A 19,141-nucleotide genomic window follows, 5' to 3' on the forward strand; every position below is an offset into this window, starting at 1 on the left:
CCTACCTAGATAACCTTTATTTTTAGATTTTTAGATATTTATGTCAATATCTATTCAAAGTTGGGTGTTTACACAGAGCCGCGGCTCCGCTTAAGGCCATTTAAAAAGCAGTAGAAAAGCTACTTGTGTCTGGGTGTGGATGTGAAAAGTATTTGGACCCCATGAAAAAACAGGTTGGGTACCTTTTGTAGTTCTTCTACATTCTTATAAACAGGACAGGCTAGTTACAGGTTTAAATTCTCTCTCCCCATAACATTTTTGTGAAAAAGAATTTCCCTTTGGGGACTATAACTTCTAAAGGCTTTGACATAAGTCTTCAGGTTGACACGGCCAGCCAGGTCTGACCAGTTTTTCAGAAACCTGGCCAATTGACCAACCAGCCGAGTGATACCACAATGAAGCTGACGAGCAGCATCATCCTGTTTTAATCATTGTAACCACCAAGATCCTGCTTTCTGTATTGTTTCTAAAAATAAAAATGAAAATAGACCTTAAAAAGTTCTTAATGCAAAGAAAGATACAAGGCACAAAGAAGTTGGAAATAACTGAAGGAACAGATTTGTGTTCAAAGATTAAGAACTTTTTTGTAATGATTTCAGTAATGTTTTCAGTAATTTTGCAGTGATGAGAGCAGAATGAACTAAGCCTAAATGTTGCAACCAAATATACCAAACTTTATAGTTTTGAAGGGTAGGTTGGTTTGGTTATTCATGTAGAGAACCTTCCTTTTTTTTCTTTTTTGTGTGAAGAATTTGTTGTTGTTAATTTTTAAGCGTTATTTATTTCAACAATACCACCAAAATATTTCAAATGATTTATTGTCATGTGCAGAAATACAAAAGAGTGCAATATTTGGTGCAGTCAATTAGTGTAAATGTATCTTATACCAGAAACTAGTAGCATAGAAAACGTGCAAATTGTGAAAACTTTTAGATTGCTTTAGTGGATACTAAAGAAGAGCAATGTCTCTGTGTGGACTGATTATTTTGTAGAGATCTGCTGATCTGTTAAACAATTGTGTGAGTGGGTATTCAAAATAAATTGGTAGGTATGCTGGGCTAAGTCAGAAATGTACGTGCTACTATTGTAAAATAATAAGCCCTTGCTCCCATAACTGTCCCTGCAAGTCCCTGGTTGATAAGATAGTTATTCTCTCTACAAATACATGTATGTGTTTTTTTAAGATATTTGTTGGGCATTGTTATGCTTTATTGATAGTGCAGAGGGACAGAGGTGAAATGGGGCAGAGAGGGGAGTGACATGCAGAGAACGACCGCGGGCGGGAATCGAACCCGGATCTGCTGCTGGGCCCGGCCCGGGGGGGGGGGGGGGGACGCCCTACCAACTGAGCTAAGGGCGCCCAACCTTAACTGTTTCTGATGTTGTATGTGGTATCACAGTAATCCCTGACCATGAAAACATAGGGTTAGACATCACTAGTTATGTGGTATTATGTTTGGTTTAGGAGTTATGATGAAAAATGCATAATTAGGCTATGGCGGAAAGCAAAATGGTCGCCATGGGAACCATGATTCGAATTTGCAATGGCTTAATATCTGAAAATGTTCAGAGCCCCAAACTGTATAAGTGTACCAAGTTTCAAGCTTTTCTGAAAAGGTTAACAATTTTGCACATATCCCCTCTACCATAAAACAGTACTTTAGGAAGCTGAAAATTTACATAAAGGTATGGTTAAGAAACCCCTTAGAAAATAACTTTCCACCACTTGGATTCCTTAAGACTTTTAGTATGTTATTTATTACATATTCATGAGTCAAAAACAGTTGAAATGGTTTCTGTTGCAATTTTTGAGAGGTCAGGTTATATAATGCCTGGACTAAACCTGTGTGAATTGGACCAACTGGTTGGACCAGTGCCCTTTATGAATGACTTCCTGTTTGATATCCTTTAAACTCTACCCAGATCTTTATTTGTAACATTAAAAATGAGTACTAGTACTGCAACTCAGCAGTTCACTGTGATTGTGCATTTTATTATGTGGTGTATGTCATCATGTGAACAGGTTTGTGTTTAATTAAAATAATATGAATAAGTAAAAAGTCACTTTACAGGTTGAGAAGGACGTAACCCTAATCTGTGTCAATGCATGTCTCAACTACTATCTATTTTTTTCCACTCATGGAACTCATCATGGAGCATTTCATTGATCCACAACAGTAAAATGGTTTCTTCAGCCACACCTGTTTGCCATTACATACATTTTCAACAGCTCAGTCCATAATAACCTTTATGTTTAAACAAGTTCTGCCAGCAACCAGCTAGGCTGAATAAACAATGTACAACAATCCTAATGCACAGTAGTGACAACAGGGGGTTTGTCTGCTAGGATACAGGAGTCCCATGACATGTGTGTACAGGGCAGGGACAAATTCAGCAGGTAGTGAAGCGAAAGAGGGACAATGCATTAGCAAGCTGTGTGCCTCACTGTTCAAATAATACAGTTGCACTTGCTGCAAAGCGTCTGAATCATTTGACACATCACAACTTAGGTGCATTACAGGTCTGAGAGTAGTAGGTCTGAAAACGATGCAGCTTGAAAAGGCATTCACATACAAGCTGCCATGATCTATTTCACTGTGTGCTGTGCTCAGAGAACAATGTGTTGTCATGTGTATCTGTATAACCTGGGCTGTGAGCATTCCAACTTTTATACTGTGCATTGATTAAATCTGTTATTAAAACTGGTGTGCTATGTGCACTGTGCAGTAGCTATGACTATTGAATTAAATATCTAAGCCTAGTGGTTCAGGAACTGGTTAAACTGGAAGGTGGAATATTACAGTCACTTGTGCCAATATATAATTATCAATAATTAAATCAGCTGGATATGACCATAGTGTTTGTGTGTCAATAGTGTCAGCTTCAGCTAATTGAACCTATGATATTTTCCTTTATTTTTCAGTGAGGCCAGGCCGACCACTCAACTAATTATCAACTCACGTGTATTTAAATTAATTAATTTGCTAAAGGGCATATCAAATGTATCTGATAGAATATAATTTAACCATCTCCTTATCTGGTCATTTAAACAGTTTAATATTACTTGACTGCAATTGCTGTTTGACATGGGTTAACAATGAATTACAAACTAACTAACAATAAAAGGAACTCAAGAGGACAACTCAAATGACGCAGCATTTTCTTACAGTTGAGGAACTTAAAGAAAGTTGCTGGAGTAAGAAAGATACTCTGCACCTTTCTAACTGCTTGCGTGACGTCTGTTATTTATCGTGTCAACATGAAGCTGACCTAACAAAATGCATCTTTATAAGCACGCTTGCATATTTTATTTATTACTCCTGTTCAGTATTTAGCTGTGTATGTGTAATCATATCTATATCTCCAGCCACTCATGCAGCAAGAATGCTAATGGTAATATTCCTTGACAGAGGACAGCCTGGCCCAACAAGCCTGACCTTAAATGCTAAAAGACCTGCTCTCCTCCAAGAGGAACAACTAGATAAAATGAGCCTGTCTGATTGGTCTCTGGTGATACAAATCTTTCATGTACATCAAATTAAATATCAAATGGCTGGAGGTGCTGTGATGGCCGTTCCTCACATCAAAGCCACTGAACTGTGCACTGTTTTAAACGATGGGGGAGGTATTCAGAAGCTATCTTAATAGGATTGAATGAAGATATTTAAATAAATATCTGTTATGTTAAAGGCAAAGCAGAAATGTATGCTTCAGGAAACCATGAAAAGCACTGATGGCCTCTGAGTTGCCCTTAAGGTGCCATGGATAGCGGCAATTCTCTGAAACAGCAAACTTTTTGGGAGAAAATTATTTTGCGTGTACAATTTTAAAGAAGCAAGATTTAAAGACCGAAAATGTAACTTTCAGTCATTACTTCTCAATAGCAGTGCCGGTAGCAGTAAAGTGAGCAGCAGCGTGCAGCCTGCTGCTCTAACCCGTGATGTGTGCTTCCTTTTTTCTTTTTCAAATAAATAATTGTACTACATGTTTAGGCAACGGAGAAAATCGCATTGCTACCTATTCCCCCATATGCAATATATAATGACAATTGTTTCGTAAATGTTACACAGTAAATCTTTAAATGTAATTTGAAGTGACCTGGAAAAGGATTGTTCTCCTCCTAAACACTAAATAATTGTGAACAGTAAGTGACTGTGGTTAACTTAAGAGTCGCTGGTATAAAGCCTTATTTACATGGCTAACAAAGACTGGAGCCTTAACTTATCAGCTTAACATTAAACGTCTACAGTGTTGTCTTTATCATCAGAGCAGGCATGACTGGTTCAAGTGTATTGCTTCATCAGCTTAGTGAGGAAAAATATGTGTATGTGAACATAGTAAAGCAGATCATTGTATAATTCTATTCCTTGGCATAATCGTGGCTGCATTTAGAATACACACAAAAAAAGTCAAAAAAAAAAGGACAATGCCAGCTCAATGTACAGGGAAGAGGATTACAAGACGACAAGCAGTTTAGCATTTTACTTTGAAGTGGGCAGACCATCACAGACCCTTGACCTTCTAGCATTACCACTGCTTGGGTGGTACTCCAGGGAAGGTCTAGTGAAGCTAAAAATGTGGAAATGTGTGCACTAGAGGTTGCACCAACATTTCAGTGTTGTTATGTTGGTCATGATGCCACTGAGCCATCAAAAGTATTGACATTTGATATTAACTTAAAACAGCATCCAATAAATATTACTTTCATTAAGACCACATACAGCACATAAATGTTACCCATCAAATTCACAAAAGTTGCATAAATTCAACATCTCTTTACCTGACTCGATTGTTGCAAAACTTAGTGAACTGCGGCTGGTTGAGGTGTATAAGTCGGGCATCTTCTTGGTCAGCTAAAGCCGTCTTTTCTGGTGTGTCATCTGTCTTGTTATATCCTGCAGCATGGGAGAAAAGAAATTCAATGAGAAACAAAATCTGCCCTGTGCACTAGTCATTTCAACCCTCAGTCAAATCTGTAGCAGCCACAGCTGACCTTGGTGCTTTAGAGACAATAGATGTACGGATTTTTCAATGTATTGATATTTGAGAAATCTGTAGTTTCATAACTACAAAAGGTATTTTGTTTTTCACGTTGCAAAAATGTCCTTCTGTATTACTTTCAAATAGAATCACACACTGCAAAGTGTGTCAACTAGATTACAATCATACATATTTTGTACATGTATATTTTTCTTTCACATGTATGATGCATTGCACAACAGTGTAGTAGGCCACTATCACTGCAGACTACAAATTACATTACAGAAACACTGATGTGCACAAAGGCTTTTATTATCCTTAAAAAAGACTGAGAACATGCTTTGGAACAATTCATCTTATTACTGTCTCCACAGGAAAAGCCCAACATGGAGGAGCACCATGTTATACTGTATAAGAAAACAGGGAATCGCTTGCCTTGCATTATGTAAACAGCTAGGGACGTACAGAATAACAAACAACTATGGAGGAGAGAAACCATTCTCATTGTCATCAACTAGTCCATCCATAGATTTACACGAGTGTCAATGTGTATGAAATACAAATGTTTTACCATTACAAAACCCTGGCAAAAGTTAAATGCCTTTGTTATTAAAGATTGGGAGAAAGCCAAAGCATTGATATGTAAATAGTCGGTTGATTAAAGAGACATTTCACAAACTTAAATTTAACCAAATGCCTCTGAAAACTTTCCTTTTGTTACTGGAAATGTGTTGTGATTACAGCAGGGAATTTCCTGTCACGATTTTTACAGTGCATCCTGCTGGAGAGAGTAGATAAGATTTATCGGTGTGGATCAGCCTCAACAGTGTGGTAACATAACTAACACAGGTACATGCAATGCTTGGATCCAACTGTATTTCTTAAATATCCATTTCAAATATTAGTCTTAAAACTGATAGACCAAATGCAAATTTTTCATTCCATTTCTGTGCCTTACTAGGTGTGAAAAAAAACATAATAAAACATAAATGCCTGCTTTCAATGCTGGAGACAGGTGCTGCATCTTGAAAAAAATGGTGTCTAGGGATGTTTCAAGAATATCTCAAACAGGTAATATAAAATCTTAGGCTCAGTCTTTGGACTGTTGTATAAGTAATTTAGCCAGTTCGGGCTTACCTATTTAATTTTAAAAAGGAGAGCTTAAAGTAGTCCAATTTTTTGATCAGTCGACTCACAACTGAATAAATGCCTCAATGCAGTCATTTTATAAAGCAGAAATATTGAAACAATAAGACAAATTCTTAAGTGCCAACTGCTCATGTGGCGTGGTTTGCTGCTTATTTTTCTTATCAGAAAAAGCCTGGAAAACCGTATTTTACCAAGCTGAAGTGCTATTTGAAGCTGAAATATCTGACTTATGTGACTTAAAGAAGCCAATTCTTGAGATTTCCATTTCACTAAACTTTCTGTTTTAATTGATATGTCTAGATTAGTGCCTTCAGCACTGCCAAGAGAGCACCACTGTAAAACTCTTATGTCAACAGTATTCCTGGACTCTCAAGTTGCGTGCATGTGATCCAGTGCGTGCTGGATGGCCTTCCCCAGCATGCTGTAGTGTTGGGGGATCATGAGGTAAGGGCAGGAGTGGCGGCATAGTTTCCACAATACAGATGAAGCCCAGGAGTTTAAAAATGGAAAGAAGGGCCATTCTGAGACATGGAGGGAGGGGGCGCCGCACACGTGAGGGGAAGCAGGCTGCATGAAACATCAACAAACAACAAAACGCAGTGTCATAAGGTACTGTAACCAGAGCCCCCACCGGATATGCCCCAGTTGCAACCTGCCCCCCGCCCCCGATCTGCCAGCACCATTTCATTCTTGGTGTGTCAAGTCAAGAGGAAACAAAGAAGGCAGGCACACTGACTGACAGTGTCTTCAAAGTCATACTTGCAACTTACTCTGCTTGTTTACCCTTTCTTATGCTCTTAGCACTTTCTCTCTCATGTTACACAAATCCTGAATCTGATATTACAAGTCTTGTTATTTTAATGATCCACTTTGCCTGGCATAGAGTATTACTGAGGAAGGATCCATGGCCAAACCTCCCTTCTTCGCCCAATCAATTCCTGATAGTTTCCTTCTTAAGCATGTGCTCCCGGGCTAAAAATAGCTGGCCTCCTGTAGTCATTTGGTCACCGGGGGAATCAAGGGTTGGCTATCAGCTCTGTTATGCAAGACGTTAGATGAGGATAGGTGGTTTATTGGATTAGCGGTGGGTGTGGGGGTTGGCGGGGGGGAGCAGCAGAGAGAGATTTAAGAGTGGTATTGCGTAGGGAAACTTCGTACCATGATGCGTTTGATTATCACATGTACTGTTTAGGTAAAGGTCCAATATAAGTAGCTAGACGAATGGTGTGTGTCCACATTACAATATGATGTAGTCAACTAGTGATTCCTTGAACCAAATGACAGTTCTGTTTTCTTTTTAGTGTAACGTGGAAAGAGGGTTGTCTAGAAAGCAAGATGGGTTGTTTTTTTGGAGTTTAAGAAATAGCAATTGAGTCATACGAATAATTTACCTAGAATTCACTATAAAAAAAAATGTTTACCCTTCAGAACCATTTTCAACAGATGTTTTATCTTTCAAATATAACAGGACAAAGAATGACCCTGGGAGAAGTATAAAAGGTACTTTCAGGCCAGGGGAGGATTTACAGAAACATAACCTAATAAATTCAAGAAAGAACTGTAGTGGAAACAATAAGCCTATTCCATCTCAGCAGAATGTGCAGCCAAGACATCACCTGGTAACACTGGCAAGTGGTTGGGAATGAGTAACAGCACCAAGTAAAGGTGAAGGGAATGACATTGCCTCAAAGGCATGCTACCTCACCGAATTTAGATAGATAGACAATTTGAGAACAGCAGATATTCTGCAGGAGAAATTGTTGCAGTATCATCATACAAGTTTGTAGAGCCTCCTGTAATGTCACCACAAAATAAAGTTTTTAAAGTCAAAGAAACTGATTAGTTGCAGTTATTTCCTTGGTGTGCCCTGGTGGCCTTTAGATCAAGTCTCCCACTTACTATAAGTCCCAGCATCACAGGTTTGTGTCCGGCAGAGAAACTTGGTTGCAGGGTCAATCTCTATCTCTCGCTCTCTCTCTCTCCTTTCCTCTCACCTCATACTGTATGGTTAATAGAAGCATACAATGTTCCAGCCTCCAAAAAAGCTCTCTTAAAAACCATGAAAGACAATTATTAATTTCTGTTTTGAGCAAGCATTATTTTTGAAGCACTATGGCCAGTGTTAAAGTGATAATTAAACTTCCTGTTCAACTGTGTGTCAGTTATAATCGATTATACTTTTAGAAAGATTCCAGCTTTCACACAAAAGGACAAAGCTAGCAAACAAAGTAAGTCGAGGAACTAAATCTTTAAGAAGCCTGAGTGATCAAAGAATTAGTGTCTACTATGACACATGAACAGAGGGGGCTGGCATAGCTGGTGACTGCCGCATAAGGCATATGAAATAGAAGGCCAGAGGAGCCGGCTGAGCAACTGTGATTGATGTTGAGTCTCTGTGTTGTGAATGAGCCCTCGCAGCAGGCGCCTGTGTGCTGGGGAAGGCCAGGTGCTGCAATGCACCAGTTGCGGCTTCTACCGTTACTGCTTAACTAAGTCATCTTGCGCTCCTCTTTTAGCACCTTTGACAATGGGTGTTGTAAACACGTTAATATGAAAGGTGCTGGAAAAAAATCATGCACGTATTCTGTATTGTAGCATATACTGTAGTATGGTACCACATAATGGTGTTGACACCATCTATTATCAGTCCTACTCTTTTTTCTCTTTATGTTTTTCTTCATCTAGGCCGCAGTTTGACTTTTTTGTTATACTGCAGGAAATAGACAGGAATAGACCACGGGTGAAATAGTGCACATATTTGTCCTAAACTGGAGTTTTCCCATTGTTGTCTGTTGTTTCTGTCGAGTATGACCTATAAATCTCATTTACAGTCTCATTTGTCTAATGTACTCTACATCTTGGCTCAATGCTAACCACTTAATTTAAAATTCAGCATCAACTGGGCTGTGTCTTTCTGAGCACTTTATAAATCCTAGTGTCAGACTTTTTAATGTAAAATCTATGAACTCTAAAGAGCCGTCAAAATAAACATAATTGAACCAACAACGTACGTACCTACCATACATTTGGTACATCCCACAATGCAGTGCTTCTGGTAGATGTGTATAAAGCAGTAATGTGAGTACAGCTGGCAGTGAAGTTTTAAATGTTGTTGATTCATAACTGAGGGTTCGGAGAAAGCCACAGAAAGGTATGAATGTGTGTTTCTTCGATGCCTTTAATCTTAACATTGCTTGTCAGGTTAGCTCTGCTTGTATCTAGCATCAGTGGTGTAGCAAAGCTAGAGCTTGATGTGCCGCCCTTTATCATCCTGTTTCAGGAAATCTTCAGGAACCAGCCTCTTGCTGCAGTAACCAACCAATAGGGTGGTAGGATGGCCTAGCCCTAGAGGAAATAGGGGCCGACCAGTAACTATGAGGTCGCTGGTTCTATCGGCACCGGACAGAAGGGTGTTAGTTGTAAAACTAGTGGTGGCTGGTATAACATCTACGGTGCCCAGCATCTCTGGCACTTAACTGTGGATCACCCTGCACGTGCACCCCCTCTGAAGTGAGGTTGAGGGCATATGTGAAAAAGACTTGTTTCAATGCAGCCAGTACTAGCCACTGACGAATAAAGTTATTCACGATTATCACAATGATGCTCATTGACCATGACCAACATAGGGTAAGACTTTTTAATAATTATCTTATCATGATTCATTTTAAAAACTTATATTCATAAAGGGCAAAATAATAAATACCACACATTTTTTTGTCACTGCAAATATGAAACCATACTCAGTCATGAAAAAAAAGCTTGAGATCCCGTTTTTACAGTGTTTTTCAGAATGTTGTATTTTCGATTAGAACAGTCCTTTTCTTTTCTTTTCTTTGATTACACTTTGAACATATGAAAATTAAATGTTGTTAAATCATGTTTAGGTCATACTCGGTAACAGAAATACTAAAAGGCTCAAGACCAGTTTGTTTAGTTGTGCTTCTCAAGTCTTCAAGAACTACGTAATCGCCAGGTTTTTGCTACAGCTGCTATTCTCGCACACCTGATCCAATTAAAGGCTACATATTTAACACTTTAATTGGATTAGAAAAGCAGAAGTGAACCAGAAGCATTGGGTGATGAGCTGGGCTTGAGGAGTTGCCAGAGAAACACTGGTCTGGTATTCTGGCACATCAATCCAGCAATTTCTGTTTAACAGGACAAATAGAAGCAGACCTTTATGATTTCACAGTAACAACGCATCGGCACCGTTTGATGTCAAAATGCAGAGCTGTTACAGTTGAGCTACTTAGTAACATTCATGTGCGCCCCAACTGTTGCATCACACAAGCACTCTTTGTGCACCAGTCAATCCTCAAGCTAACCCTGCGTTCCGAATCGCATACTCTTTCTTTTTTCTATTCTACATACTACATCCGACGATAAAAATAATCTAGTTAGGATGCAGTAGGCATACTATTGGGACATACTTTCACTCTTTTATTTCATCATAACATTGCGCCTTGACCTTGCCTCTTGCTTTTATATCCGGCATACCCCGTTTGTTTTCATATGGAGGATTCGTCGATGTGGGTCAGAATCGCCTAAATAGGATGCAGTTTTCAACACTAACAATCTTGGCCAGATGAAGTAGGACATTCGGGTACTTCTAACCATACTAAATCTGGCCACAAGAATCGGGACATCCTAAATCTTTTTTCTACATACTATATAGTAGAAAGTATGCGATTCGGAACGCAGGGTAAATATAGGACTTAATCACAGATCACATGCACGCTGATAGGCCTTAAATGGTGTCTTCTGTTGTAATGTTATGTTGAATGTATATTTGTGGGTCCTGTCTTGATGTCTTTAATGCTAGTCTTCTCTCGTCACTTTAGTCTTTTCTGAAATTTTGTAAATGGAGCTGCTGCGATGCTAAACAAGTTTCAAAATTGCTCTGACAATAAAGTAATATCGTATCCTAATATTTCCCCTGCCTAGCCTCAACAAGAATAAATGGCATCAACCTCCCCCCATTTCCGGTTCATATCCCTTAGATTCTAACGTGTGGATAATGTATTCAGCCACTACCACAGAAGTCTCAGTGGGAAATGCTCTTAATATTCCCTGGTGGACAACAAGCATTTTCTCAGCACTAATTTGATTAACTGCAGGCGTGTCACGGCTCAACTACCCTGACATCAATGAAGAGTGCAAGAATGGGAATCTGGGCTGACACTTACTGTGAACGGAATTCTTAATCTGGGTTCTATTAGGCTTCATAACGCCACCTTAGAGCCACAGCGTAACCTATAGCTGGCTGTATAAATGCAACGGAAGAGGCGTGGATAAAGAAGAGAGAAAATAGTGAAAAAGAGCCAAATTAAGCACAGCAGGAGTAAAAGGCAGAAGCACAGAGTTCTGAAGGGGAAGCCTCTGGAGGAAGGATCAATGCCATCAAGTTTCATAATGAGTTTGGATGCAGGCCAGATGTCAGGATTATTGTTTACGTCAGCCAACAGACGGGTGCAACAATAGTCACAAGGGGGCACGTTATTTTGGAGAGGGTGCCCAGTGGGAAAAAAAACAGGCCCAGCATGTCCTGGCATTGGCCAAGGCATGCCGGTCTTCCCCGGTCTGTCTTTATATCCCCGAGTAGTGTAAGCTACAGAGACACTGTGAACCACCGACAGGGGAATTCCCTTCTGTGAAACCTGAGAGATCTTTAAAAATACTTATAGTATGTCATTGAGATTTAAAACCATTGTAGGCGTAGTGACTTGATAACTATTAAGTTTAACTTAAACACAGCCAAACTTTCAAAACACACTAATATCTTAGATTAATCACAATAATGCTGAAATCTAAAGCAATATCCTATTGCCCCTTAAAACTCATAATGTTTGTGGATAAAAGAAAAACCATCCTTTGCAGATTTATGACATACTGGTTGGTAATGTAATGACTCAGGTCAGACGAAAGTGGTGGGGGTGGCAAATTATTGCTGTCATAACTGTCAACACTACTAAGATTAAACACATCTAATAGCAGCAATGACAGGGACAATAAAGACCTGATAGTCAGGAATATAACCTAGCAATGCATGTAATGGCCTTCGGGGTTAAATATTACAGACCACAATAAACAACTGCCCATACAGAGCTAACCAATACTATAAAATCCATCCCCAAAGAATGGTTAGTATATCGGTTCCATATTGTCACAGTAATAGCACTAATCGTTGTTATTAAATTAACATCATCAACTGTTGTCACAGTTGAAATATTTTAGTAATTTTATTTTATTGTGGCAATTAATTTTTGAAATCAAAACAGCTTCATAACATCTCATTAAAGATATTATGTTGTCTGCGTTTAACAACTTCTGTTGGTCAGTACAATACATTATGATTACACACTGACAGTGATGATTCAGTTGGCTCCATGACTAAGCCTTAGGATTCCTCAAGAAGGCCCATGAGTCGTTAACATCCACCTAAAAGGTAAGAACTAGATTTAGAGAGGCTTTTCGTTCTTCCAGATTAAGGTCCAGGCAGAGTTCAATCTATCTGTTGACATTCAGAACTAGCAATAATGAGCCTGAGAGAGTTGTAGGTTGGTCAATAAAGTGCAGATGAGGAGGCACGTGATCTGGTCACAACTAGGCTCCGACATGATTCATTAATAAGAACAGGATGGGTGGAGGCAGGCAGCTTGGGGCTATTGACATTGATCTAACACTAACCAATGAATGGCAGCCAAACCACAGTCAACAGGATTTGTGAAGAAAAACTGCATCCAACGCTTTGTTGAAAATCAGAATCCTCCCAATTTCCAACAATTTGTGAATGGGGAATGGGATATAGATGCTTCCTCAGTCTAAGCAACAGAATCCATCCATAAGTCGCTTATCAGATCACAATGCTGTAACAAGCACTCACAACTAAAACAGGGTTGGAGAATTAATCCCACTCTCTTTTCGGCTGCATCTGGCTTGGCTCCCCATGGGCTCAGGCGGCCTACAGTGGGACGGACAGTCCCAGGACAACATGGGCAGCTGGGGCTTGCTGTGACATCACAGGGGTGGCCTTAGCTTAGCAAGGGATCTGCACGGACAGAAACCTTTCCACTGTGCGACTTCATGAATGGTAAAAGGGAAGGGCATATGGTGCAATTCAAAGGTCTGGAAACAGGAATAGACCTTAGGAATACCAGTCATTCCATGTTGTATCAGTGTTATATGCCTGACCTTAAACAACTGTTCTTTTTCTTTATCAGAGCCACGTTTATTAAAAGAATATACCAGGTTCTATGGTGATAGACCATAGAACCATAGAAGCTGACCAAATTCTGTCCAAGCCTTTCTGCCACTGGCTGTGATAGCATGAAATCTATTCTGCCATCAATCATACAATCAGCATGAATGTGCAATTTGGAGTTCTAATTAGTAGGGATATCCCCAACAAACCTCCATATTGTGATCCCTAAAAAGTTCAGGACTCAGAATGTTAAATGGGGACAAAACAATACTTGATAAGGGGCAACCCAGTAGTTCACCTTATGTCCAATTTATGTCCAGGTCCTTTGCTGAATGTATTTCCCTCTCTCTGTCCTGTTCTGGCTGAAAATGTAGACCGACATATCTAATAAAGCATGATAAAATGCCCCCTCCCAAAAAGGACACCATACTAATTTCTCACATATCTCTAAAAATAGCTGTAATATCCAAATGGTTGCGCAATGACAACCATTCCATCCAAGTGTGCCCGTGATGCTCATTGACCTGATGTTACATGTTAATAATGTGTTAGCTTACCCGGCAAAACTGGCACCTCCATCATCTACAAAGAGTAAACAACACATGTGCACAACATACAAACCATTTTAGTTCTATAAAAGGAAATAATCAAATAGATGCCATTTAGAAATGGGGGCGCTCATAGCATAGTGCTCAGAGCATCTTCCCCGGGCCCAGGCCCTGCAGCATACCCGGGTTTGAATCCCGCCGGGGTAAGTTCTCTGCATGTCCCCATTTCAACTCTGTCTCTCCAAAATCTGTCTAATAAAAGCAAAAATGCCAAAAAAATCATCTTAAAAAAAAGAAAAAAATTGTTATAGAAATCCGGGTAATCCTATCATACTCAGATATCTTCAAATGTCCATCCCTAGTAGTATATAGACCAAAAAAGTAGGCTCAATTACACGTCTCCCATTGCAGGACCACAGGCATTCATGGAAGTGATGAAAGCATTATCTAAATTGCATATCTATGCCAAACATTAGATATTGACTGAGTAAGTGATCAGAATATGAAGAAGTAGCACAGTAAACGTGTAGATTAAGCCTTAACCCTACTGTACCTACTGCATCAATTTCAGGATGCCGGTTATCTGATTAGATGTCTAAATAAGTCCCAGATCACCAATATCTCTATTCAGAATCAGTACCAGCACTCACGTATAAAGACAGTAATCACTGGTGCAATGATGTAAAATGTCAAAGCTCTTAATGTGTGTTTTTAGAAGAATTAACCATGGTCTAGTTGGACATAAGATTGAGACAGAGACGGGGTCATGAAATGCTAAAGATCTTAGGGGTCAAGAGCAGCAAGAGTTTCATGTTCCCAAACATTGATTGTGTTGCTTTCCTGTGGAGTGACTGCCGACACCTTTCTTTCTGACCTTGTCAACCTTCTGGGGGCATGATCACATCGAATGTCTCCCGGCACCTGCAGGCTTAGTGCATTGTTCTACTGTTATAGTACTGTCATACAGACAAATAAACCCAGGGTAGAAACAAGACTTTGGCTCACCAGTAAAAAATAAAAATAAAAGCTGATAGCAGATACAGTTTAGGGTCAGGTTAATGCTGCTTTGATTAATCGTTTGTCATTTGGAAACTGGTGGTGAGGACATAGTTACTGTACTCTACTACAGTAGTAGCTGATGGCTGGGTTGATGAGTGTGGAAGAGTATCTCCCCACGAGTATGAGTAGCATGAATTGTTATAATATAAATAGCCCTACTACCATGGTTCCCCACAACTATTTGAATAATAGAGAATCTCAAGTGAAGATAATAATTATTAGCTGCAGCCCTCAAAAGGACTTTGCAAGTTTGTCTCAATGGGCAATCTTTGTGACACTGTTTGCAGCTCATGGGACTTCCTCATCTCAGTCAATATAACAACATGCATGAGCAAACTTAAGAATAGGTTCTTTGTTTCTGCATCCGTCTCTGTGTGAACAAGGGCATGTGAGCCTTTTCCTTCTCCACTTCCTTACAATGGCGTGCCACATTCACTTTGCTTTGACAGGCAGAGGAGAACCATTGAGGTGAGGGGAAATTGGGTATCTGTAAAAACATATAAGACTGGCTGCAGGTTAGTGATGGAGTCAGCGCATTAAGTGGAAAACAGAGCAGAGGAGATGTCCCATGCCGGCACATAGACCGAGTAGAGAGGCCCGAGGGGACTTGATATGACACACCAGTGGCCCCAGACAAGGGATTTAGTGTTGTGTTGTGCTATTGTGCCACATTATCATCAGCCAGTGATCCGCCAGGCACATGGGCAACTCTCGATCCCTTCAGAAGGGAGCAGTCTATCCCCCTCTCTCTCCCCATGCTGTTACCACTATTCAGATAGAATAAGGCTTAGCTGCTGTTATTAAAATGTTACGGGGAACATCAAGCTTCATATCAAACATCTTGAGAATGACAGAATAGGTATAAATATAATGCTTAAAACAGAAGCAGATTACTTTGTGCACATCAAGGGCGGTTTCACACCCGGTAGTCCGCTTCCTTGGTTTGTACGAGAATGATACATCGTTTTGTTTTTTAACAGGTTGAGTTCTTTGTTTCCTCTGGTCCAAATCAGTTGGTTACGTGAACGAAATGCAGCGGGACAAGCCACGTGAGAACATTAATTTCAGTCATTGGTTAGATGTGTCTGGGGAGGGAGCAATAACGTAGTTCCTTAATTGTTCTACAATTGGTCAGAATATCCATGCGGGAAAAATTCAGGAAATATATAGTTTTCTTCATCCCATAACGCATCGTTCAGCTGGCTACGGCAGTATGTTACAAACTACTTCCTGCATTTGGGTCAGACTCGGTCCGCTCATAGTGTCACCACATACCGACCGCAACAGAATTTGTTTGGAAGCATACCGCGACCACCTCTTCGACAAGGTCTCGGCCCGCTTGTTTGGTCCCCTTTTGGTGAGTACCCGAGTGTGATTGCTGTTCTCACCTGCGCAAACGACTCGCGGCAAAGGTGGAAATTAACACAAGTTTGTTTCAATTGCACCAAACATGGCAGACAAAGCACCCTAAAACTAGTATGTGGGCAAATCAGATGCTGAAGAGCAACTTCTATCATGAAAAACAGCCGACACAAAAACAAAAGCATCTAGTCTTGTGATTGATTTATTACACGACAAGCTTAGCTGGCCATTTTCAACCTTAAGTGTCAATTGTGAGAGGGAATTTGGTTTGACTGCAGAAAAACATGCAAGCTAAGACGGCAAACAGGATGCTTCCCACCATCTGTCTAGACTTAACTTGTGTGGCCTCTGTCCATCAGCTTTACCATCTAGACAGTGGAACCAGGTATGAAGCACCTTCCCACTTATCATGGAAATTTGTATTGGAGAGATCATAGTCTAGAGGTGCCCGTCTGTCATCTCAGGATCACACATTAAACGCGCTGATAGCTACTGACGTCACCTGTACCCCAGGTGTCCTAGATAAGGTTATTTTGGAAACACATGCAGGCTGTGATGTTGGATGTTTCCACAGCTCAGCAAAGAAAAGTGACAAGGAGTGGAGCGGCACGTGGTGGGCGAGACTGGGGAGTGTGCAGCATGTTGAGCTGACGAACAGCCCGTTGATGGATTAGGTGTTAAGCCTGGCAGAGGGTCGCCCTTCCTAGATGGAAGCCTGCCGGATGCACTGTGGTGATTAAAAAATAAAAATGAAGGGTGGGGCAGGTGCTTAGGCTCTCATAAAAGTAACCAAACAGATGCGTGGTTGGGAAAAAATAGCTAACTAGATAAGGAGCCATGAGGCTGGAAATTTGTGGATACTCAGGCGACAGCATAGGTCATCAATATGGCACGGTACGGTACAGGAGATGATCCAATCCCTGGTTTAGAAAGATGCTAACAAAGAAAACATGATACTCTGTTTTTTTTACTGAAGCAGGAGGGACACAGGGTCTGTTTAGAGCTATGGAGCTGAGAAAAAACAGCAATATCACGTGCTCTTTGTTACCTATAAAGGTTGTGTGGTGGTTTGGGGAGTGTCAGCAAGAGCTGCTGCATAATTCATGTTTTAGCTGTTGTGACTGCAGCAGACATTCGGGAACAGTTTTAAAAGGAATCTATAAGCCTTTAATTATTTAGATTTCTTCCATTAGGATGAATGAGGCCTTCAGTTTCATAACGGTATAACTTCTGTTGGGGATGAGAAATTCCTTTAATTATCTGCTCGTAGGTAGCAAAACCAAATGCAAAAACAACAACATTTCAGATGCACCCTGCTCATGCTAGTACAGTAAAAAATATATATATATATATAAAAAAAGCAATGGAATAAATTTCCAGCAGACCAGTTATTCATAACTGTCTTTCCCACCGTCATAAATCAGAAAGACAATCTTACTACTATGCAGAATATGTCACATAAAGCGCACTGCTGTTTTTTGAATGATTGTAAAAGCATATAACCAATGACATCAAGGCCACCTGTTGGGAATATGACCATGAATATTCATAATGGGGGCTGAATGGGTCTATGACGTAGATCAATGTCTGGAAGGTAGACATGCTTAATATATAAATCTTCAGAAATAATACGATAAGCAAGTATCTGTCATTTGGGCCACATTACTACTATTATATTCACTGTGCTGAAATATAATGACTGGTCTACTTTTCCAATGTGGAAATAAGTAACACCAAGTTTTTGTGAATATAAAATATTAACAGGTCCCTTCAATCATCTCAGAAGTGTTTAATAATGCACAAAACTCAGGTATTAACTCTATCCATTGAAACCTGGCTAAGTTGTATCACGTTTAAAGGAAGGTACTGTATTACGGCTTGAATAAATAAATATGCATTTGTAATTAGTGAATGAATCAATGTTGTGTTATATCATCATGGATAGCGGATAAACTGAAGAATACTCTTACTGTACAACCACAACTGTAGGGTATCCTAGGTTATTCTCAGCTGTAGTGCTCCTCTGCATCAGCTTTAACACAGTCCTGCATGTTCAAATATTCACAGAATTTTTTTAATGAATCACATGCCTCTTAAAAAATAAATTTCCCACAGTCAGCGACAAAAGAGTGAGTTCAGGTCCTTCCTGAGTGAACACATCCTTAACAATTAAACTGTCTCATACTGTGAAGTTACTGCATTACTAGAGGTAATCACATTATTAGAAAACAGATGAAATCGTATTATGGCTTTAATTAGAAGCACCTAATACGCAATGCACACATGTATGTGCCCTAGTCCACCACATTTTGAGTTATAACAAGTTGCGTACAAGAATACAATTGAGGGGAAGTCATTTTCAATTTCCCTTTAAGAGGCCAGACTGCTTGCTTGAGCAGCCAAAAAATAGACACAACAGCAATAACTCAGATTGTGCCATTACCCTGAAAAAATACAGTTATGAATCAAACCTAATCCATCCAAGATAAAACCACGACAGTGCCATTACATTCAATGCAAGGAGAAAGACAAACTGCAGCAAACACCATAAATAATATCAATGCACAATTGTATTGATCCCTGCCCCAGTCCAGAGAGGTCAAAGGTCACGGTCAGCCACAAATAAGAGATGGAAGGAATTGTTAGGACTTCATGATGAATCCACACAGGACTGTGCATCTGCAGCCAGAAATAGACATGTACAATATCATATGTCCAACTACCATAGGTGCCATCCTGGATAAACAAACAAACCCTTAACACTCAAAGCTGCTCAGCAGCCACTGGAGCCTTAGGGCAAACAGATCCCTTGTGAGCATTCAAATCGCTTAAGTAGTGTATC

At 39.9% G+C, this 19,141-nt stretch overlaps 1 protein-coding gene across 2 annotated transcripts in view; it reads right to left on the bottom strand.

Moving 5' to 3' along the window:
- atp8a1 (ATPase phospholipid transporting 8A1) overlaps nucleotides 1–19,141 on the bottom strand; it is a 103,600-nt gene that overhangs the window by 83,463 nt on the left and 996 nt on the right. For both annotated transcript variants that reach the window (XM_080035558.1, XM_080035557.1), the window contains exon 2: nucleotides 4,781–4,895. In XM_080035558.1, the coding sequence (XP_079891684.1) occupies nucleotides 4,781–4,895 (115 nt within the window). The remainder of the gene's footprint in view (nucleotides 1–4,780; nucleotides 4,896–19,141) is intronic.

This window comes from Ammodytes marinus (assembly GCF_949987685.1).
Source record: "Ammodytes marinus genome assembly, chromosome: 10".
Lineage (NCBI taxonomy): Eukaryota > Metazoa > Chordata > Actinopteri > Uranoscopiformes > Ammodytidae > Ammodytes > Ammodytes marinus.